This window comes from Canis lupus, chromosome 18 (assembly GCF_048164855.1).
Source record: "Canis lupus baileyi chromosome 18, mCanLup2.hap1, whole genome shotgun sequence".
In the NCBI taxonomy this organism is placed as follows: Eukaryota; Metazoa; Chordata; class Mammalia; order Carnivora; family Canidae; genus Canis; species Canis lupus.
This window is the reverse complement of record NC_132855.1, coordinates 20,124,062-20,147,103: the sequence shown is the minus strand read 5'-3', so window position 1 is coordinate 20,147,103 and position 23,042 is coordinate 20,124,062. Positions and strand designations below refer to the sequence as shown.

The following is a 23,042-nucleotide window of genomic DNA, read 5'->3' as shown; positions in this document are numbered from 1 at the left end:
TATGATGAAACAGTAAAATAATAATCTTATTGAAGCTTGACCTTGGGGGTGCACATCTTAATATTCTGTGTGATGAAATGGGAAATACCCCCCACCCCCCAACCAGGTACTTCTACCTAATGAAGTATGGTTATCTTAAGGTGAAGAACTTGTGAGTTGTTTGGGTGTGAGCTGAACTAGTATATCATTTCTGTATTAAAGAATGGCTAATAGACAAAATTTGGTTATTGAAAGTAGGATATTTGGCAGATATTTTCTTGAAAAGAAATGAAGTGAGTCTGTTACCTTATGGAAAAACAGTTGGTAGTATTTGTTGCCAATGATAAAATTCAAACTTCTAAGCAAAAACTACAGTTTTGGGAACCTTGTATCTGCTACCATGAACTTGATAATTCCCAAAATTTCTTTTTTTTAAAAAAAGGTTTATTTGAGAGAGTGTGTGTGTGCATGCAAGGGGGGGCGGGGGGTCGGACAGAGAGAGAATCCTCAGGCATACTGTTTACTGAGCAGGTAGCCTGACATGTGGGTAGATCCCATGACCCTGAGATCGTGACCTGAACTGAAATCAAGAGTCAGCAGCTTAACCTACTGAGCTATCCAGGCGCCCTTCCAATGCTTACTTACTTTTCTAATGAGAGGAGTGGTAATATTAAGACTGATTAAAATTAAAAATTGGAAAAATTAAAAATTCTTCAGTGAAGTGTGTCAGCATTTGGCAGATCTGTGTAACTCAGTGAACCAGTCAATAACTTTCCAAGTGATCAGTGATACTATGAAATAATACATGGTAAGAGGATGACCATTCAGATCTTCAGGTTGGGTGACATTGCTGTGTAATAGTTAATAGAATTCTGACTTTTCAAATCCATCATTTCCTCCCTATTGCCCCATGGCTTTCTAGTATAAGGAAGAAGAAGAACCTTCCTTTATCCTCATTTATTTTGCAGGAACAGTTATCTGACATCAGCCTGGTATACTACAATTCAGTTGAAATCTTACATCAGCCGTTTGGGAGTTAGTGCAGATCTACATTAAGGGCTCAGATCCACAACTTTCCTCCCCTCCTGTACCCTCCCAGAAGGTTTGTTATTTTGCTAGAATGACTTAACATAATTCAAGAAGGCACTATTATTAAAATTAGGTTTTATTATAAAGTTTTATTATTATATGTGCTGCTGAAGTGAGCACTAAAGTTTTATTATAAAAGGGTACAACTCAGGAAAACCATATGGAGGAGATATATAGGGCAAGGTGGGAGGTACTACAGAGCTTTCCTACCCTCTTTAGCCTGGCACTGTCTTAGCACAGTGATATATTTACCAACTGGAAGCTCTCCAAACTTTAAGAGTTTCAAATCTGGGGTTTCAGTATAACAGCATGATTGACTAAATCATTGACCAAGAGTTTTAACTCCTATCCCTTAAAGTGTAGAAGTGGTGTGGAGTGAGGACATGGCACTAAATTTCCAACTCTCTGTAGTCATGTGCTTGGTCATTCTGGTGGAACCTTGTTAACATAAATTAGCCTAACGGAGTTTTATTATACATGACAAGACACTCCTATTATTTAGAAAATTCTAGGAGTTTTAGAATTCTAGGAACCAGGGACAAAGCCAAATACATTTTTTATATCCGTGTATGTATGAGTGTATTTTTGATTTATATATATTTTTTTAAGATTTTATTTATTCATGAGAGACACAGAGAAGGATAGGCAGAGGGCGATGCAGGGCCACTGACCGCCGCCCCCCGCCCTCCCCAGGGAGCCTGATGTGTGGAACTTGATCCCTGTACCCCAGGATCATGCCCCCAGCTGAAGGCAGATGCTCAACCACTGAGCCACCCAGTTGTCTTTTGATGTATATTTTGATGTCTCTGTCCATCTGTCTATTTACCTTTTTACCTGACAGTCATCAGTATGAACTCCTTAGTAGATCAGAATTTATTACTGTTCTTATTTTGATGTTCCTGCAACCCTAGATTTGGTCAGTGGGAGCATTTTCAAGGAGGTTCCTGATATGCTCTGTATCTAAAGGGGGTATTGTTGATGTTTTTGAACACTTAATACCTTTCCAGCATTGCAAGATATTCTAGCTTGTCTTATATCCTCCTCCTTTATTCATCTTTGGAATTGTCCTTTTTTTTTTTTTTCTTAAGTAAGAAAGAAGCCCTCATCCAACCCTTGAATTCTTTCTCCAACGAGTTTATGGTTCATTATTAGTGGGACATGGTATTTAGAAACCAAAATATGGGCTCTAGGTTTGTCCATGATTACTGATGATCATTGCTTCTAGATCTTTTCAGTGGGCAGAACTAAGAAACTTTTCAGATATGCGTTCTAGTTGAACTCCACATGGTTCTTCCTTGTCTTCCTCATTTCCTATTTGTATTCTTTCCAGAATCCTGGCATCCAATAATACCAACACATGTATTCATTTGCTAAATCCAGTAATCTACATAAAATAATTTCAGAATTGCTAGCATTATAACACCATGAGAAAGAAACCTGTTAGGAATAGAATTGGTGATTGTTTGAAGTTCTTTTTTTTTTTTTCTTCCTCCTCTACTTTTGCATATTATGTTCAAATAGTTTTTTATTTTCGGTAACACAAAATGGCAAGTGGGTTAAAAAGATTCCTGCGGGGGATCCCGGAATGGCTCAGCTGTTTAGCGCCTGCCTTTGGCCCAGGGTGTGATCCTGGAGTCGTGGGATCAAGTCCCCCTGTCGGGCTCCCTGCATGGAGCCTGCTTCTCCCTCTGCCTGTGTCTCTACTTCTCTCTCTCTCTGTCTCTCATGAATAACTAAATAAAAATCTTAAAAAAAAAAAAAAAAAAAAAGATTCCTGCAAATAAACAATGGAATGAAGATAATTAAAATAATAACACAAATTAAGAGTAAGAAAATTATTTTAAAAATTTTTGGTATAAGTTTTGATTAGGTGTATTGCAAACCATGATTCTCTAATCAGATCTGACAAGTTGGCAAAAAATATAAATATATTTTCTAAATGCTTCAGATAGGAATGCCTGGGTGGCTTAGTGGTTGAGTCTCTGCCTTCGGCTCAGGGCGTGATCCTGGGATCCCAGGATTGAGTCCTGCATCAGGCTCCCTGTATAGAGCCTGTTTCTCCTCCCTCTGCCTATGTCTCCCTCTCTGTGTCTCTAATGAATAAATAAAGTCTTTTAAAAATAAATAAATGCTTCAGACTTGTTAAAATGTGGATTTACTTTCAGTATTGTTAACTAAGAAATCCAGCTCTAAGTGGTATTTTGCTTAGAGAGATTAATGCTAGAGAGAAGCAGTCAAGATACTTTTATATTTTACATATATAAAACAAATTTTATATCTGCAAGTTTTATATGTATAATTTATACATGAGTGTATAAAATTTATGTAATTACATACCTTGCAATTCATATTTATATGTAAAATGTTATGTTTTGTATATACATATATATTTATTTTGAAGTTTTATACAGGATAGAACCAGAGAGTCCTGAATGATTATGACCATTTATAAGTTATTATATAAATAAATGGCTGAAATCACGTACAATAATATAGTGGCTGTATTATGCTGCATTAACAAATTTCCCCAAAATTTAATGACTTAAAACATTTGTTATCTCACAGGTTCTGTGAGTGGGGAATTTGGGTGTGGCTTAACTGGGTCCTCTGGCTTTAGACCTCTTAAAGGACTGCAACTAGGGTATCAAATGGGATTCAGTCATCTCATGAAACTTCCAAGTTCACTCACGTGATGTTACGATTCAGTTCCTTGGCAGTTATTAGAACAGGGAACAGACACATGTCTCCCTCTGCCATCTTCCATGAGGTCATTCCCCTTCTCTTGCCTCAAGTAAAGAAAGATTATTCATAACGTAACCTTTAACAATGTAAAAACTGATCACTCCCTTGCTTAAAGCTCCAAAATGGGCTTCCTCTGTACTTAAGATAAAACCCCAAAATCTTAACATAGCCTATGATACTTTGTATGACAGCCTTCATTTATCTCTCTATTCTTGTCTTAAGTTACAGTGTTCTGTTTCACTATCCTGTGTTGTAGAGTCAGTCCCCATAGTTCTCAAACCTGAGCTTGCATCAGAATCACCTGTTTGCTTGTTAAAACATAGATTCCTGGGTCCATTCCCAAAGTTTCTAATTTAGTAGGTTTGTAGTGGAGCTGAAGATTTGCATTTCTAAGTTCCATGCTGCTGCTCTGGGAACCACACTAAAAGAATTGGTTCTAGTCACCCAGGCTTTACAGCTCACCAACTGCTTTATTTTCTCAAGGGCTCTCATTCTTTTCTTTTGCTAGGAATATTCCTGCTTATAATTTTTTTTGTTACTTAGTTGGACTTTCTTTTAAAGAAGAGTTTAAATATATGAGACATATGTTTATGTAGAGAGAATAATAAACTTTGTGTACTCCTCACCCAACATTGATAATTGTTATATTTTATGGCTGTCTTATCTGTGCATTCCTCCTCTCCCCCCTCTGATATTTTTTCAAGTATATCCCAGAATTTTTATTACTTCCCTCTAAATATTTATTTGTAACTACTTTTTAAAAATTTATTTTTTTATTTAAAGAATGTGGTGGGAGGAGAGAATCTTAGGCAGACTCCGCACAGAGCATGGAGCTCGGCATAGGGCTTGATCCCGCAACCATGAGATCAGTACCTCAGACAAAACCAAGAGTCAGACACTTAATCGACTGAGCTACCCAGGCACCCCACCTGTAACACAACTGTTGACTCATCCTTCAAGTCCCATATTGATTTTTTCTTCAGTAAGGCCTTCTTTGACCTTCCACTCTGATGTAGTGCCTCTGTTAAACTCAAATCTGGGACCTGTACTTTTATTATATGGCGTTTACCATAATTTCTAATTAATACTTATTTCTGATTATTCAACATCTGCCTTCTCTGCTTAATTGTAAAATCCATGAAGATAGGAATTGTACCTATTTTATTCACCATGGTCTTTTTAGCTCCTAATAGAGTGCCTGATATTTAAAGTTATAAATATTAGTTGAATTAATGGGGCAAATATACATACTGTATAGCATTTGCTTGTAAAAACATTTGGTAAAAGAAATGTACTGGGACCAACAGTTTCATTGTCAGTTAATACCCTGCCCTGTCAGGGTACAATAAAGTAGGGCAGTTTGCTTTCTACTTCCTGTCTTCTTGAGTTTCTCTTGATTTTCTGTTACCACTATAGTTTTATATTACTTCAAAAGTCTGTATTTATAAGAATTTCTATTTGCTGTTTTAACAACTTGCTTAATGTTTATCTCCCCCAGTGTTGTCTCAGAACCCTCACCCCTACCCCAGTATTCTAGAGTTAGTAGGATTAAGCCCCTTTTGTTTATCACTAAAACCTAGATCCAGACATAGATCTATGAGTGAGTAAAGGATTATCACTAAGAATATATATTTTATTTGTTTATTGTCCTCCTTCCTTTAGAATATAAGCTCCATTTGGGCTAAGGAATTTTTGTGTGTTTTGGTTATCCTGGAATCTCTAGTGCCTGCTTCATTGTATTCAGTAAATATTTGTTGAACATGTGTTTGAGTAAAATAACTAGTAGTATGAAGTAGTATATCTCCTAGGATTAAAAACCCTACTGATTTAAATTCCTTTAGAAACTTAATAGCTTAAAATATCTTATGTTTTCATGTCATTCCAAAACTACTATTTAGGATTAACATTTTCATATCTTTATACTATTTCAGATATTGTGCATAAATCCCTAAGTAGATACTTGAAAGTGGGAGAATAAAGAAAATAATGAAGCAAGAGAAAAATGACAAAAAATGATTTAAAAAAACATTGTAGGAAATACTTTATTAAATAATAAAATTAAGAATGTTTTATTTATTTTTTTAAAGATTTTATTTATTCATGAGAGACACAGAGAGAGAGAGAGACGCAGAGAGGCAGAGACACAGGTAGAGGGAGAAACAGGTTCCATGCAGGAGCCTGACGTGGGACTCCCATCCTAGGTCTCCAGGATCAGGCCCTGGGCTGAAGGCAGCGCTAAACCGCTGAGCCACCTGGGCTGCCCAAAAAATGTTTTAAAGACTATTTCAGAATATTTGTTAACATCAGATACTTGACTAGTGATTTTTTTTTTTCCCCCTGGATCTGCCTACCACCTGAGGATGGAAAAGTAATATATATACTTAGAAATGATTAGTGGGAGCTATCTCTAATGAAGTGTTATAGCAATAGCATGGTGATTAAATAATCATGACCCCAACAACTGATCTTATAATAAAAGTCATACAGACTGCCATATGTTTACCTCTTTAGCTGTAACTTAGAGGCTATCTGGGAGTGATAAAAGGAGGTTATGAGAATTCTATAATACTTTGAACAACTTGTTCTGAGTTGTAATGATTTCAAAACACTTAATGTCTGTTCTTCTCCATTACTCTTACTGCATCCTCATGTGACAGTAAGAGAAATAAATTGGGACGCCTGGGTGGCACAGCAGTTGAACATCTGCCTTTGGCTTAGGACAGGATCCAGGTCCTGGGATCGAGTCCCACATCGGACTCCTCTCTGGAGAGCCTACTTCTCCCTCTGCCTATATCTCTGCCTTTCTCTGTGTGTCTCTCATGAATAAATAAATAAAATTTTTCCCCCCAAAAAAGAGAAATATATTACTCCTCCTATTTAACAGTTGGAGTACCAGAGATATCCTTGTTTGTGGGTTTATTTATAAAACCAGTGCTATTGTGGGCCATCCTGGGGCCTTGAAACAAAAAAGTTTTTGGCACTCTAGCAAAGGCAAAACCAGCGAATCAAACTTAAGTGCACTGGAACTATATAAGAGAGGACTTCTAACAAAATCTATTTCTTAAATTGTGGAGGCTTTTTATTTTAGGAGAATTATAAATAGCCATTATTAATACTATGCTCAGGTAAATTAGCCATACTCATGTCATGCATGTTTTTGAAGGTAGAGGAGGTCTTAAAGGATTTCTTGACCATTATTATTCTATGGGCCTTTTGATAGTCTGGTTAGGTCTGTTTTCAGAAAAATATATATCATTTAAAAGATTTATTTATTTTAAAGAGTGACAGTGTTGGGGGGCGGGGGGGAGGCAGAGAGAGAATCTCAAGGAGAGTCATTGCTAAGTGTAGAACCAGATGTGGGGCTTGGTTCCAGGACCCCAAGATCATGACCTGAGCTGAAATCAGGAGTTGGCCACTCAACTGACTGAGCCACCTAGGTACCCCAGAAATATTTTTAAATGAATAAAGCAAAACATAAAGAATCACAAAGGAAACGAGTTATAAGAAAGTCATCAACAATTTTTTTTTTTAAAGATTTTATTTATTCATGAGAGAGACAGAGAAGCAGAGACACAGGCAGAGGGAGGAGAATCAGGCTCCCGGCAAGGAGCCCAATGTGGGACTCGATCCCAGATCACACCCTGAGCCAAAGGAAGTTGCTCAACCCCTGAGCCACCCAGGTATCCTTCGTCAAAATATTTAAACAATTTATGGAGTGCCTGGGTGGCTCAGCCTGTTGTGGCTCAGACCTTTGACTTAGGTCATGATCTCAGGGTCCTGGGATTGAGCCCCACGTTGGGTTCCCTGCTCAGTAAGGATGCTTCTCCCTCTGCCTCTCACCTGCTTGTCCCCCTTAAATAAAATCTTTTTTAAAAAGCCCAAATTTATGATCTATGTGACAGTAGTATATGTGCTTATTTAAAAATGTTAAATAAGATTTAGCTTGTCTGATAATTACCATAAGTTCAAGGTAGTGAAGTATAAAGGTTGTTTTGAGATGCTTGCAATGACTATAATATGAAGTGAATATATTGGTGATTCTGTAGGTGAAAAAGTTAAAGGTACTACAACTATGGCTGTGCTATTTTGCCTACATTGGTAATTGAAGAAAATGCTAAATTTCAGTTAGAAGTTAGTGAAAAGATAAAAATTTATTTTCCCCATATAAGTTCATTTATTTTCTGAATTCTAAATGTGGACCCTTTAGGGAGTGTTGTGAATGCAAATTTCAGAATATTCACTAAGTCAACAGCTCAGTGTTCCAATTTACCAAACAACCTACTTATAGCTGTCTTGTTCATGTCCCTGTGTTCTGTTTACCCCACCTCCAGTTTCCCTAATGAGGAATCAAAGCTGCTTGTTACTGGTCCTTTTCTTACCCTGTATCCTATTTGCAGGAGATTTATTGCATCTCTCATGGTAGAAGAGAGGAGTATTAACTTAGAGGGAACTCTTTATTATGTTGGAATCTCTATGAAGTTGCTTGACTGTACCATAAATCTTTTGATGAAACCCTTGACTCAATTTAAGTAGTTTGCTTAGAGAAGAATTTTACCATATTCTTTCAAGTTAGTTTAAAAATTTTTTTTAGCAGTTTATCCTATCTACATCTTTTGCTACTTTCATGCCCTTTTCTTCTTGACGCTTCTTTGAAATATTTTTTAAATTTACTCTCACTTTTTCTCTACTCACATTGCACTTTCACAATTGTGAATTACATGACAGCACTTCTTGAGTCATGGCAGGAGATGAAGGAACCTCCATTGAGGACCTGCTGTGTTAAAAACACTCTAATTTCTCAGTATTCCTCTAGGGCTGGAGAAAGTAAGTTCTTCAGGGTTATTATTGTTGGGGCTGATGAGCAAACCCAGGTAGTTGACTCCAGTCTTTCCATTGTCATACCATCCCCCTATTTATGATTTCAAGTATAACCAATTTCAAGTGTGCCCAGTATAGTTTTGCTACAATAACCTCACTAAAGAACCATCTTATGACTGTTCAGACACTGATAGGCCCATTGTAGTAAACTATGATATAGATATGGCATATCTGGCTTGCAACTTGTCTTTTCTTTCGTTCTTCACATGAAGCCTATGCTCTAGCCATATCAGTCATTTAACCAATCCTGCAATAATGTTGTTCACATATCTTCTGTACTCTTTTCACATGCTTAGGAGGAACTTCTAATTGCTGTATCTCTTCTCAAACCTAAATTGATTTGAATTTTTCATGTTTATCAGTTTTGCTTTTAGTGATAATGACTTATTCTGTTTTAAGGTTACTTCATTTGATGGTCGTTTATATAGGTAAAAATTTGCTGACCAGAATCTCATCTCTATTCTCTTGGGATGACATTCAGCAAAACCAGCTGAGTTTTACAGATGAAATTTTCCATTTTCTCATCCTTTGTTAAAATTTGTTTTTTTTTTAAACAGCTTTTTTGAGGTGCAGTTTACATGTAATAAAACCCACCTATTTTAAGTGCAGTTTGATGGATTATGGTGACTCTCTATAGTTCTGTAAATACCATTATGTTCAGACTGTAGAATGTTTCTAGTACTGTACAAAGTTTCTTCATGCTTTTTAGTCAACTCCTTCAGCTGTCCTCAGTCCCAGACAATCACTGATCTACCTTCTACTATATAGTTTGACCTTTTCTAAGCATTTCATATAAATGCAGTCAGGCAGAATTTACCCATTCACTAGTTGGACATGAATCCTTTAACCAGCTGATGGACATGTGGATTATTTCTAGTGTTTTGCTATGTATAATGCTTTGAACATTCTCATGTCTTTTTGTAGACCTGTGTTTTCATTTTTCTCAAGTAGATGCCTAGGAATAGAATTGCTTTCTTACATGATGAGTATGTTTTTAACAAGCAGCTACATTGTTTTTCAAAGTAGCTGTAGCATTTTGCATTCCCACTAGCAGTGTGTGAGCATTCCAGTTGCTCTATAGCCTCATTAGTACTTGGTATTATTGAGTTTTAATTTTAGTCATGCTGGTGGGTGTGCAGTGTTGAAGTTTTAATTTCCCTGATGACTAATGGTGCTGGGCATCTTCTCATGTGCTTATAGGCCATTCACATATATACTTTATTTTTAAGTAGTCCAATGTGGGGCTTAAACTCATGACTCTGAGAGGGAGTTTTATGTTCTACCAACTGAGCCAGTCAGGTACCCCCATTCATATATATTCTTTTGTGAAGTGTTGAGATTTTTACTTATTTTTAATTGGATTATCTTTGTTGGTTGTATTTGGTTTTAGGAGTTCTTTATATATTCTAAATACAATTCCTTTTTCATATGTCTTGGAAATATTTTCTTCCAATATGTAGCCTGCCTTTTCATTTTTATTTATTTGTGATTAAATTTTATTTAAATTCAGTTAATTAACATAGAATTATTATTAGTTACAGAAGTAAAGTTCAGTGGCTCATCACTTGAGTGTAACACCCAGTGCTCATAACATCATGTGCCCTCCTTAATGCCCATCATCCACTTACTCTACCTCTCCATCTCCCCCACTCCTCAAGCCCCTCCCCTCCAACAACCCTCAGTTTGTTTCCTATAGTTAGGAATCTCTTGTGGTTTGTCTCCCTCTCTGATTTTGTCTTATTTTTCCCTACCTTCCCCTATGATGCTGTTTTGTTTCTTAAATTCTGTATATGAGTGAAATCATGTAATTGTCTTTCTGATTGACTTCTCTTAGCATGATACCCTCTAATTCCTTCCACATCATTGGAAATGGTAAGATTTTTTGTTTTTTGATGGCCAAGTAATAATATTCCAGTGTGTATGTGTGTATACACACCACATCTTCTTTATCCACCCATCTGTTGATGGACATCTGGGCTCTTTCCGTAATTGACTATTGTGGACAATGCTGCTATAAGCATTGGGGTGCAGGTTCCCCTTCAGATCACTACATTTATATCCTTTGGGTAAATACTTAGTAGTGCAATAGCTGGGTCATAGTGTAGCTCTGTTTATAACTTTTGGAGGAACCTCCATACTGTTTTCCAGTGCCTTTTCATTTTTAAAAATATCTTTGAAGAGCAGAAGCTTCTAATATTGAAGAGTCTAATTTAGCAGTATTTTTCTTAATGGTTCATGCTGTTTGTGCCCTATCTTAACAGATTTTTGACTAATCCAAGACTATAAAGATTTTCCCCTATTTTTTCTTTCACTAGATTTATAGCTTTAGCTCTTATGTTTAGATTTATGATCTACTTAAAATTTTTTTGGTGGGGGGGCACCTGGGTGGCTCAGTCTGTTAAGCATTCAACTCTTGATCTCAGCTCAGGTCTTGATCTCAGGGTTGTTGAGTTCAAGCCTTGTGAACTTTAAAATACTAAAATAAATTTTTTGTATGGTATGATATATAGTCAAAATGTATAAACAGCCATGTTTTTTTTTTTTGTTTTGTTTTTGTTTTTTCTTTAAAGATTTATTTGAGAGAGCATGAGCAGGGCAGGGGCACGGGGAGAGGGAGAAGCAAACTCCCGCTGAACAGGAAGCCTCCATGAGGGGCCCTGTCCCAGGACCCTGGGATCATGACCTGAGCTGAAGATAGACACTTAACCGACTGAGTCACCCAGGTGCCCCTAGATACCCAGTTTTTTAAGTTAATGTTTAAAAGACTATCCTTTTCCTTCACTGACTACATCTTTGTTGAAAATTGAATATGGATATATTTTTGGACTCTGTCTTTTGTTTTATAGATTTATTTTTATTTTTAATTTTTAAAGGTTTTATTTATTTATTCATGAGAGACACATGAGAGAGGCAGAGACATAGGCAGAGGGAGAAGCAGACTCCATATAGGGAGCCCAATGTTGGGACTTGATCCCAGGACCCTGGGATCATGCCCTGAGCTGAAGGGAGGCACTCAACCACTGAACCATCCAGGCATCCCTGTTTTATAGATTTATATCAGGGGTCTGCCGGCTAACATCTACAAGCCAAATATGACTCATGATCTATTTTGTAAATAAAGTTTTATTAGCATATGACAATGCCATTCATTTAGGCATTACCTGTGGCTAAAACAACAGAGGCAGATTTGAGTAGTTGTGACAGACTGTCTTACAAAGCTGAAAGTATCTACTATCAGACCTTATAAAGGAAAAAATTTGTCAGCTCCTAATCTGTGTGTTCATCCATTTATGATCTATTTACATTCTGTTCTCTCGATTTTATAGCTTTAATAGAGGCCTTGAAATCAGGTGTAAGTCTTCCAACTTTGTTCTTTTTAAAAATGGGCTATTACAGGACATTTGTATTTCAGTCATTGTTTCAGCTTGTCAATTTATACAAAAGCCTGCTGGGATTTTTATTGGGTTGTATTGAATGTATAGATTAATTTGGGAGGAATTTATAAAAATGCTAAGTTTTCTAACCCATGAATGTGGTATATTTTTCTACTTGTTGAAGTTCTCTTTAATTTTTCTCAGGGTGCTTGTTTTTAGTGTACAGACCTTCAATATCTTTTATGAAATTTTTTCCTAAGTATTTTAATATTGACTCTACTATAAATGGTGTGTTTAAAATTTTCATTTTTCAATTCTGTTGCTTATATATAGAAAATCGATTTTATATATTGATCTTGTATATTGCCACTTTGCTAAATCTACTCATTCTCCTAGTTCTGTAGATTCTTTAGGATTTTCTACATATATGATCAGATCCTCTATATAAAGACGATTTTACGTCTTCCTTTTTAATCTGCCTTAATCTTGCCTTAATTCACTGTTTAAAATCTCCAGTATGGGGATCCCTGGGTGGCGCAGCGGTTTAGCGCCTGCCTTTGGCCCAGGGCGCGATCCTGGAGACCCGGGATCGAATCCCACGTCAGGCTCCCGGTGCATGGAGCCTGCTTCTCCCTCTGCCTGTGTCTCTGCCTCTCTCTCTCTCTCTCTCTCTCATGAATAAATAAATTAAAAATCTTTAAAAAAAAAAAAAATAAAAAAAAAAAATAAAATCTCCAGTATGATGTTGAATAGAAGTGGGGAAAGCAGACATTGGCTTATTATTGCTCTTAGGTAGAATCATTTAGTTTTTCTACCATTAACATTCACTGTAGGGTTTTGAAGTGTCTTTTTCACATTAAGGATGTTCCTTTCTATTTCTAGTTAGCTGAGATTTAAAAAACATATATGAACGCCTGTTGAATTTTGTAAAATATTTCTTCATCTTTTGAAATGATCATACTGTTTTTTCCATTAATCTGTGAACATAGTGAATTATATTGATTTTTGGATGTTAAACTAAATTTGCTTGCTTATGGTAAAACCACTTGGTTATATTATATTCTTTTTAAGTATTGGTGGATTTAATTTCTTAAAGATTTTTGCATCAATATTTATGAGGGATCAGGCCTGCAGTTTTCCTGTGATGTCATTGTTTAACTTTGGTATTAGGATAGTATTGGTTTTATAAAGTAAGTTCAGAGGTGTTTTTTTCCTCTAGTTTTTGAAAGACTTTATGTGGGATTAGTATTTTTAAATAAGTGTCTTGGGTGCCTGGATGGCTCAGTTGGTTAAGCCTCTGCCTTCAGCTCAGGTCATGACCCCAGGGTCCTGGGATTGAGCTCCACATTGGACACTCTGCATGGTGGGGAGCCTGCTTCTCCCTCTCCCTCTGGTGCTCTCCCTGTTTGTGCTTATGCATGTGCTCTCTCAAATGAATAAATAAAATATTTTTTAAAAAAAAGTTTCTTAAATGTTTGATAGAATTTACTGGAGAATCAGTGTGGATTGCTTTTTGTCTTTTATGAATAGCTAAGTTGCAAGAAGATTCACAGTTTCCTCCTAGCTCAATAAAAAGGGCAGCTTCTTGGCATAGATAAATTTGAAAATACATTGGGCCTTATTCTACCTTCCGATGCTGTTACATGTGGAAGGGATATTTAATGGGTTGAGAGCCAGCCTTTTCAGTTGTATTCTTCAAACATAATAGGGAAGTAATTTTATTATATTTTAGCTAAACACTTAATGCTGCTCTTATTGTAAAATATTTGAATGCTCTCTACCTTTGTTTTTGTTAATTTTAGGAACTTAAAAGGAATCTAGAAGATCAAGCAGAAAGGAAAATGGAAGGTCAGAATTCCCAGAGTCCTCAAAAGATCTCACAGTGTCTCCACACATGCTCAGAGCAAAGTGGTCATGTTGCTACAGTGCCACATATACAGCCAGTTCTGCAGTATGGTAATCCTTATGCAACACAGGAAACCAGAGGTTATTAAAATATTTTTGACTTGAGGTTAACTGAATATGGAGTTTTTTGGTTTGTATCTTCATGGGATTAGAGAACTACTAGTACAGTTAACTCTAATAGAAACATCTTATAACCAGTAGTCTTAGTGTTTAACAGTAACTAGGTTCATCTAGGAGTGCTTCAACACAAATGAGTAGTTGATTGGCTTCTTATTTCTAAAAATGAGTTGGGTTAAAAAGATCATTTTTGTGATGCACAAAAATGGTTCTTTATATCCTGTTTATCATAGCTATACCCAGAGATTCTAATTATAGTACTGGGTTTCACTTCCAAAGTTTTTATTTCAGATGGAGCAGATGGTGCTTTTTACCCAGATGAAATCCAAAGGCCACCTGTGAGAGTACCTTCCTGGGGACTGGAAGATAATGTAGTCTGCAGCCAGCCTGCTAGAAACCTTAGTCGGCCTGATGGTTTAGAAGACCCTGAAGATAGCAAAGTAAATTGCATTTCTATTTTCTGAACCTGTTCCTTTTATTTTTGTTTCATGTAGAGAATTATATTTATAGAAAAGAGAGTGTATGTGTTTGTATATACATGTGATTTCTTAAATCTTGGAAAAACCTGCTTGTATTTAAATTTGAAAAACCAACCATTAATATGCTTGAGACTTACACTTTAGGGTTTATACTAAAATATAAGAATAAGTTCAGAGAATGACCTCAATATAATAATTATCAGTTTAATCTTCAAAAAATATTTTTAAAGATTTTATTTATTTATTTATGAGAGACACAGGCAGACGGAGAAGCAGGCTCCGTGCGGGGAGCCTGATGCAGAACTTGATTCCGGGACTCCAGGATCACGCTCTGAGCCAAAGGCAGGCGCTCAACCACTGAGCCACTCCGGAGTCCCTAAAAAATTTCCTTTTTGAGGGCAGCCCTGGTGGTGCAGTGGTTTGGCGCCGCCTGCAGCCTGGGGTGTGATCCTGGAGACCCGGGATCGAGTCCCACATCGGGCTTCCTGCATGGAGCCTGCTTCTCCCTCTACCTGTGTCTCTGCCTCTCTCTCTATGTATCTATGAATAAATAAATAAAATCTTTAAAAAGAATCCTTTTTGAGATATAATTGATAAATAACATTAGTTGAGATGTACAACATAATGATTGACTATTTGTACCATGAAATGATCGCTACAAGTCTAGTTAATAGTTAACATCTATTATCACACATAGTTACAAGTTTTTTCTATTGTAATGAGAACTTTTAAGATTTAGTCTCAGCAACTTTCAAGTATATGATACATTATTATTGGCTATAGTCCCAGATTATTACTAAGTAATTTACTATATTCTTTTGTAGATGTACTAGGTTGGAAGAAGCAGTATTAAAGACATGTAATGCTTCTTCAATATGCATCTTTTCATTTTAGCATTTATACCTCACTTTAAATTTTAAGGTAGACTATATTATCTTTAGCTAGAAAAGAGGTGTATTATCAGCCCCCCCCACCGAGAAATAGTCTTTTAGGCATCATTAGTATTTAATAATCTTTCAGCAACCCAATACAGATAATTTGAGTTCCTTTGTGTAGCATGTCATTTTTATTTTTATTTCATTTAAGATTTATTCACCATATAATAAATAAATTCTTTTCCTCATAGCACTTTTTTCTTTTGGATTTCCTGTGCATTAAGATGAATTTAAAAGAAATGCTTTATCGTGCTCTTTGCAAGTACAGCAGTAGCATGACCTGTTTCTCATTTAATCTAGTTTGCTGCATTTAATTGCTATTAACCTTTGCAGAAACTGATCAGTGTTCAGACAGGCATGATTTTAGCCCTAGTGCTCAACACCCATAATGGAGAAAAATGTATTTCTCCCTCCTGCCTTTTGGCCTCCTATGTCCATTACTGGGAATAATTAGGGAAACTGTCAGAACTTTTGTAGCCTATTTAAGGTCTAGAGTATAATCTTACTGCTTTTTCACACCTTTACTTCAGATTTTGCATATTTAATCTGATCATTCTTGGCACAGATGTTACATGTGACAAGCCCTTCTCTTCTGTAGTCATCTGCTTCAGTTTAATTAGCAGAATGTTCTTTCTGATCTGTGTGCTTTGCCCTCCTGCAAACCCATGAGAAGCAGTGTTAGAGTCTTGTGCTCATTTGCTGACATGCTTAGATTTGGTAATGAGATGGAAGGATTCTTAATAGGCACACCTTGGATAATTGTATTTTGCAATCAGAAGATTTTTTCACTTTGGACAGAAACTAATTTTTATGTACATTTAGTCTTTAAAAAAAAATCCTTGTCATTGCAACAAAAATCACTTGCAAGTGAAGTATTTTAATGAGTAATTTTTAGAATGTAGAAAGCAGATTTGAGTTTGACTTCTTCATTTTCTCTGGTCCCTGCTCTGGGAGTAATTAACAGCCATAGGACCTCAGAGTCAGGGTTGAGGCTGCCTGTTCTCCAACCTACTCCAGTCATATATTTGCCACATCTCCTCCCTTTTGCACCAGATACTGGTCAGCAATCAGATCAAAAGCTTTTTGTGACTCCTTTTTTCCTAATAATTGCAATAGCAATAGCTATAGCATCCTAATTATGATGATGCTCATGCACCAAACATTTCTCTATCCAGCTAGTGCATGGCTCTTTAAACATATTAACTCATTTGTTCTTTAGAGGAGTCCTGTGAGGTAGGAACTCTTACAATCCTTTCTTTTATAATGGAGGAAACAGAGATTAACTGGCTTGTTTCATCACACACAGCTGGTAAGGGTACAGTCAGATGAGGATATGAACCTCATTGGTTTGGCTATAGGAGCTCTGATCCTAACCACTTACCAGTCTATCAAATAGACTAAACCAGAGGTTCCCAAACTTCCAGTTCATGGCATTTTTGGCTTCTACTACTAAGTAAAAAAAATTTTTTTTTATGATACTCTATAAGCCAAAGAAATACTTAGCAATTTCCTAACAAATGTAGTAACCATTTGAAAAAAAGTGTATACTGAGTTGAAAAATTCTTACTTTTCATTCTTAAATTAATAAGCAGTTACTAATGGGATATATGTAGTTATTGACCAATGTACAGCTTCTCAAACCTTGGGAATTTGATTGGACAAACTACCTTCATTTCCTGATTCACATTGATTTTCACGAAGCACATGCTTTATATTTCAGCAGCTGCCAAAATCCTAGCTGCTTCTCAAAGATACGGTGTCAGTGAAAGGAATGTAGCACTGTCTAATGTTGAAACTCTGAGCTATGTTGAACTAGCTGTTCACAGTGATATTTGACAAAGTGGAGTGTTTCTGCATATTTCATCAACTTAGAAAATTAAAACTGTCCCATAGTACCCTGTGAATTTGTTATTGTGCCCTAGCAGTGGGAACCATGGCTCTGAACCCTTGCTACTCAAAAATACAGTATATGCACCAACAGATTTCTTTTTCTTTTTCTTTTTCTTTTTATTGAAAGGGAGGGAAGGGAGAATGAGAGAATCTTAAGCAGGCTCCATGCCTAGCATGGAGCCTGACACAGGGCTTTATCACATGACCCTGAGGTCATGACCTGAGCTGAAATCAAGAGTCAGACACTCAACTGATTGACCTTTCCAGGCTCTCACCCCCAATTTTTAAAATTTTGATGAAGTTGAATTTATCCTTTTTTTTTTTTTTTTGCTTGTACTTTTGTTGTCAGATCTCAGAAACCACTGCCTAATCCATAGCCTAATCCCCATAGGTAGGAAGATTTGTCCCTGAATTTTCTCTAGTTTTGCTCTTATATTTAGTTGTTTTTTTTTTTTTTTTTTTCTATTTTGAGTCAATTTCTGAATATGGAAAAAAATAATGGAGGGCAGCCCAGCCCGGGTGGCTCACGGTTTGGTGCCACCTTCGGCCCAGGGTGTGATCCTAGAAGACCCAGGATGGAGTCCCACGTTGAGCTCCCTGCATGGAGCCTGCTTCTTCCTCTGCCTGTGTCTCTGCCTCTTTCTCTCTGTGTCGCTCATGAATAAATGAATAAAATCTTTTTTTTTAAAGATTTTATTCATTTATTCATGAGCGACACAGAGAGAGACAGAGAGAGGGTCTTCCCACAACATTTTCCCAGTGGTTTGATTTTGCTTTTGTTTCTCTTGTTTCAGGAGACCAGTCTAGAAAAATGTTGCTACAGACAGGGTCAGTGAAATTACTGCCTGTGCTCCCTTCTAGGACTTTTCTGGTTTTATTTCTCACATATAGGACTTTCATCCATTTTAAGTTTACTTTTGTGTATGTTGTAAGAACGTGGTCCAGTTTCATTCTTTTGCATGTGGCCGTCCCATTTTCCCAATACCATTTGTGAAGAGATGATCTTTTTGCCCCCTTGCATGCTCTTTCCTGCTTTATCAAAGATTAATTGGCCATATAATTGTGGGTTTCTTTTCTTTCTTTCTTTCTTTCTTTCTTTCTTTCTTTCTTTCTTTCTTTCTTTTCCTTTCTTTCTTTCTTTCTTTCTTTCCTTCCTTCCTTCCTTCCTTCCTTCCTTCCTTCCTTCCTTCCTTCCTTCCTTCCTTCCTTTCCTTCCTTCCTTCCTTCCTTTCTTTCTTCCTTTCTTCCTTCTTTCTTTCCTTTCTTTCTTTCCTTTCTTCTTCCTTTCTTTCTTTCCTTTCTTCCTTTCTTTCTTCTTTCCTTTCTTTCCTTTCCTTTCTTTCCTTTCTTTCCTTTCTTTCCTTTCTTTCCTTCCTTTCCTTCTTTCCTTTCTTTCTTTCCTTCTCTTCCTTCCTTTCTTCTTTCTTTCCTTTCCTTCTTTCTTTCTTTCTTCTTTCTTTCTTTCCTTTCTTTCTTTCTTCTTTCCTTTCTTTCCTTTCTTTCCTTTCTTTCTTTCTTTCCTTTCCTTTCTTTCTTTCCTTTCTTTTTCCTCCTTTCTTTCTTTCTTTCCTTCTTTCTTTCTTTCCTTTCTTTCTTTCCTTTCTTTCTTTCTTTCCTTTCTTTCTTTCTTTCTTTCCTTTCTTTCTTTCCTTTCCTTTCTTTCCTTCCCTTTCTTTCTTTCCTTCCTTTCCTTCTTCTTCCTTTCCTTCCTTTCTCTTTCCTTCCTTTCCTTCCTTCTTTCCTCCTTCCTTTCCTTCCTTCCTTCCTCTCTTCCTTCCTTCCTTTCCTTCCTTCCTTTCCTTCCTTCCTTTCCTTCCTTCCTTTCCTTCCTTCCTTTCCTTCCTTCCTTTCCTTCCTTCCTTTCCTTCCTTCCTTTCCTTCCTTCCTTTCCTTCCTTCCTTTCCTTCCTTCCTTTCCTTCCTTCCTTTCCTTCCTTCCTTTCCTTCCTTCCTTTCCTTCCTTCCTTTCCTTCCTTCCTTTCCTTCCTTCCTTTCCTTCCTTCCTTCCTTCCTTCCTTCCTTCCTTCCTTCCTTCCTTCCTTCCTTCCTTCCTTCCTTTCTTTCTTTTTCTTTCTTTCTTTCTTTCCTTTCTTTCCTTTTTTCTTTCTTTTCTTTCTTTCTTTCTTTCTTTCTTTCTTTCTTTCTTTCTTTCTTTCTTTCTTTCTTTCTTTCCTTTCTTTCCTTTCTTTCCTTTCTTTCCTTTCTTTTCTTTCTTTTCTTTCTTTCTTTGTTTATTTTCCGTTCTGTTCCATTGATGTGTCTGTTTCTATGCCAGTACTATACTGTTTTGATTACCCTAGCTTTGTAATATAACTTGAAGTCTGGAGTTGTGATACACCTCCAGTTTTATTTTTCTTTTTCAAGATTTCTTCGGCTATTTGAGGTCTTTTGTCATCTTATACAAATTTTAGGATTCTTTGTTCTAGTTTTCTGAAAAATTCTGTTGGTATTTTGATAAAGATTGCATTGTTTCTGTAGATTGCTTTGGGTAGTATGGACATTTTAACAATTTATTCTTCCAGTCCGTAAGAATGAAATGTCTTTACATTTCTTTGTATCACCCTTAATTTCTTTCATGAGTGTTTTTTTAGTTTTTAGAATATAGATCTTTCACCTCTTTGGTTAGGTTTATTCTTCAGTATCTTAATGTTTTTGATGCAACTGTTAATGAGATTGTTTTCTTAATTTCTCTTTCTGCTGTTTCACTGTTAGTGTATAGAAATACAACAGATACAAGACATTTTGTATCCTATGACTTTACTGAATTCATTTATCAATTCTAGTTATTTTGGGGCAGAGTCTTTAGGATTTTATATAGTATCCTATCATCTGCAGATAGCCAAAGTTTTACTTCTTCCTTACCAATTTGGATACCTTTTGTTTATTTTTGTTGTCTCTTTGCTGTGGCTAGGATTCTAGTAGAGTTTGAACAAAAGTGGTGAGAGTGGAATTCCTGTCTTGTTCATGATCTTAGGGGAAAAGCTATCAGTTTTTTCCAAGGAGTATGATTTCACTGTGGGTTTTTCATATGTGTCTTAATTATGTTGAGGGTAGGTTTCCTCTAAACCTACTTTGTTGAGGGTTTTTTTTTTTAGCATGAATGGATGTACGTTGTGAAATGCTTTTTCTGCATCTATTGATAAATATATAGATTTTATCTTTTCTGTTACTGATTTGATGTATCATGTTGATTGGTTGTGAATTTTGAACCACACTTGTTGCATTCTGAAAAAAAATCTAGGTAGTGGTGAATGATTTTTTTAGTTTATTGTTGGGTTCGGTTTGCTAGTATTTTGTTGAGGAATTTTGCATCTGTGTTCATCAGATTAGCCTGTACTTTTTTTTTTTTTTTTAAGATTTTATTTATTCATATGAGAGAGAGAGAGAGAGAGGCAGAGACACAGGCAGAGGGAGAAGCAGGCTCCACACAGGGAGCCCGATGTGGGACTCAATCCTGGGACTCCAGGATCACGCCCTGAGCCAAAGGCAGACACTCAACCCCTGAGCCGCCCAGGTGTCCCATGTACTTTTCTTTTTTATGATGTCTTTATCTGGTTTTGTTATCAGGATAATTCTGGCCTCAGAATAAATTTGAAAGTTTTCCTTCCTCTTTTAGTTTTTGGAATAGTTTGAGAAGAATAGGTATTAAATCCTCTTTAGGGATCCCTGGGTGGCGCAGTGGTTTAGCGCCTGCCTTCGGCCCAGGGCGGGATCCTGGAGACCCAGGATCGAATCCCACGTCGGGCTCCCGGTGCATGGAGCCTGCTTCTCCCTCTGCCTATGTCTCTGCCTCTCTCTCTCTCTCTCTCTCTCTCATAAATAAATAAAAATTAAAAAAAATAAATAAATAAATCCTCTTTAAATGTTTGATAGAATTCGCCTATGAAGCTGTTGGGTCCTGGATTTTGTTTGTTGGTAGTTTTCTGTTATTCATTCAATGCCACTGCTGATGATTGGTCTGTTCACATTTTCTGTTTTTTTTTTTGTTTGTTTGTTTTGTTTTGTTTTTTCTGATTTTAGTTTTAGTAGGTTTTATGTTTCTAGGACTTTATCCATTTCTTCTAGGTTGTCCCAATTTGTTGGCATATAATTTTTCATAATAATCTCTTACAATTGTTTGTATTTCTGTGGTGTTGGTTGTTATTTCTCCTCTTTTCATTTGTGATTTTATTTGAGTCCTTCCTGGGTTTTGAGTGTTTTTTGGTATGTGTGGTGCTTTTGTTGTTCAAAGAACCAGGTTCTGGTTTCATTGATTTTTGTTTGTTTGTTTGTTTGTTTTTTTGTTGTGTTTTGTTTTAGTTTCTTTATCATTCATTTCTGCTCTAATCTTTATTATTTCCTTCCTTTTGGTTTTTTGTTTTTTTCCTAGCTCATTTAGTTGTAAGGTGAGGTTTATTTGAGTTTTTCTTGCTTCTTAAGGCAAGCCTGTATTGCTATAAACTTCCCTGTTAGAACTGCTTTTTTTGCATCCCAAAGATTTTGGTCTGTCTGTTGTGTTGTCATTTTCATTTGTTTCCTTGTAATTTCTTATTCTTTGATTTCTTGGTCTGTTTGTTGTTTAGTATTTGTGCTATTTTCAGATTTTTTTTTCCTTATGGTTAATGTTTAGTTTCATAGTGGTGTAGTCAGAAAAGATTCCTGGTATGAGTTCAGTCTTTTTGAGTTATATGAGACTTGTTTTGTAGACTAATATGTTGTCTACTCTGGAGAATGTTCCATGTATACTTGAAAAGAATATGTATTCAGCTATTTTAGGATGGAATGCTCTGAATATATCTGTTAAATCCATCTGGTCCAATGTGTCATTCAGAGCCACTGTTTGCTTGTTTCTGTTTGAATGATTTGCCCACTGATGTAAGTGGGGTGTTAAAGTCCCTTTCTAGTATTGCATTACTATCAGTTAGTTCCTTTATATTTGTTATTAACTGTTTTATGTATTTAAGTGCTCTTGTGTTGGATGTATAAATTACAATATTGTATCTTCTTATTGGATTATCCCCTTTATTATTATATAGTTTCTTTGTCTCGTTAGTCTATTTTTGCTTTGTTTTGTTTTTAGATTTTATTTATTTGAGAGAAAGTGAGCACAAATGAAGGAGAGGGGCAAAGGGAGAGGGAGAAGCAGACTCCCCGCTGGGCAGGGGACCCCCCCCACCATGGGGCTCTGTACAGGACCCTGAGAACATGACCTGAGCCAAGGCAGACACTTAACTGATAGGATTTGTTTTAAAGACTTTTTGGTTCCAATATAAATATTTCTACTCCAACCTTTTCTTTTCATATCCATTTGCATGATATGACAAATGTTTCTCCATCCCCTCATTTTCAGTCTACGGGTGCCTTTAGATCTAAGGTGAGTCTCAGGTGTAGCCTGGATGGCTCAGCGGTTTAGTGCCACCCTCAGCCCAGGGTGTGATCAAGTCCCACATCAGACTCCCTGCATGGAGCCTGCTTCTCCCTCTGCCTGTGTCTCTAGCTCTCTTTCTCTTTCAATGTCTTTCATGAATAAATAAAATATAAAAAAAAATAATAAAGTTAGTCTCTTGTAGACAGCATATAGATAGATCTTGGGTTTTTTTTTTTTTTTCCCCCACTGTTACCTTATATCTTTTGATTGGACCCTTTAGTCCATTTACATTCAGATTAATTATTATT

The 23,042-nt window shown here is 36.4% G+C and overlaps 1 protein-coding gene across 8 annotated transcripts in view; it reads left to right on the top strand.

The window, feature by feature from the left end:
• The window catches only part of TAX1BP1 (Tax1 binding protein 1), a 94,309-nt gene that overhangs the window by 61,912 nt on the left and 9,355 nt on the right, over nucleotides 1-23,042 (top strand). For 3 of the 8 annotated variants that reach the window (XM_072783653.1, XM_072783655.1, XM_072783654.1), the window contains exons 15-16: nucleotides 13,865-14,048; nucleotides 14,376-14,524. The exons of 1 other annotated variant lie outside the window; for it this stretch is intronic. In XM_072783653.1, coding sequence (XP_072639754.1) covers nucleotides 13,865-14,048; nucleotides 14,376-14,524 — 333 coding nt within the window. Of the gene's footprint in view, nucleotides 1-947; nucleotides 1,082-13,864; nucleotides 14,049-14,363; nucleotides 14,525-23,042 lie in introns of those variants that run through there. 4 more of the 8 variants (XR_012010769.1, XM_072783658.1, XM_072783657.1 and 1 more) reach the window with 4 other exon arrangements.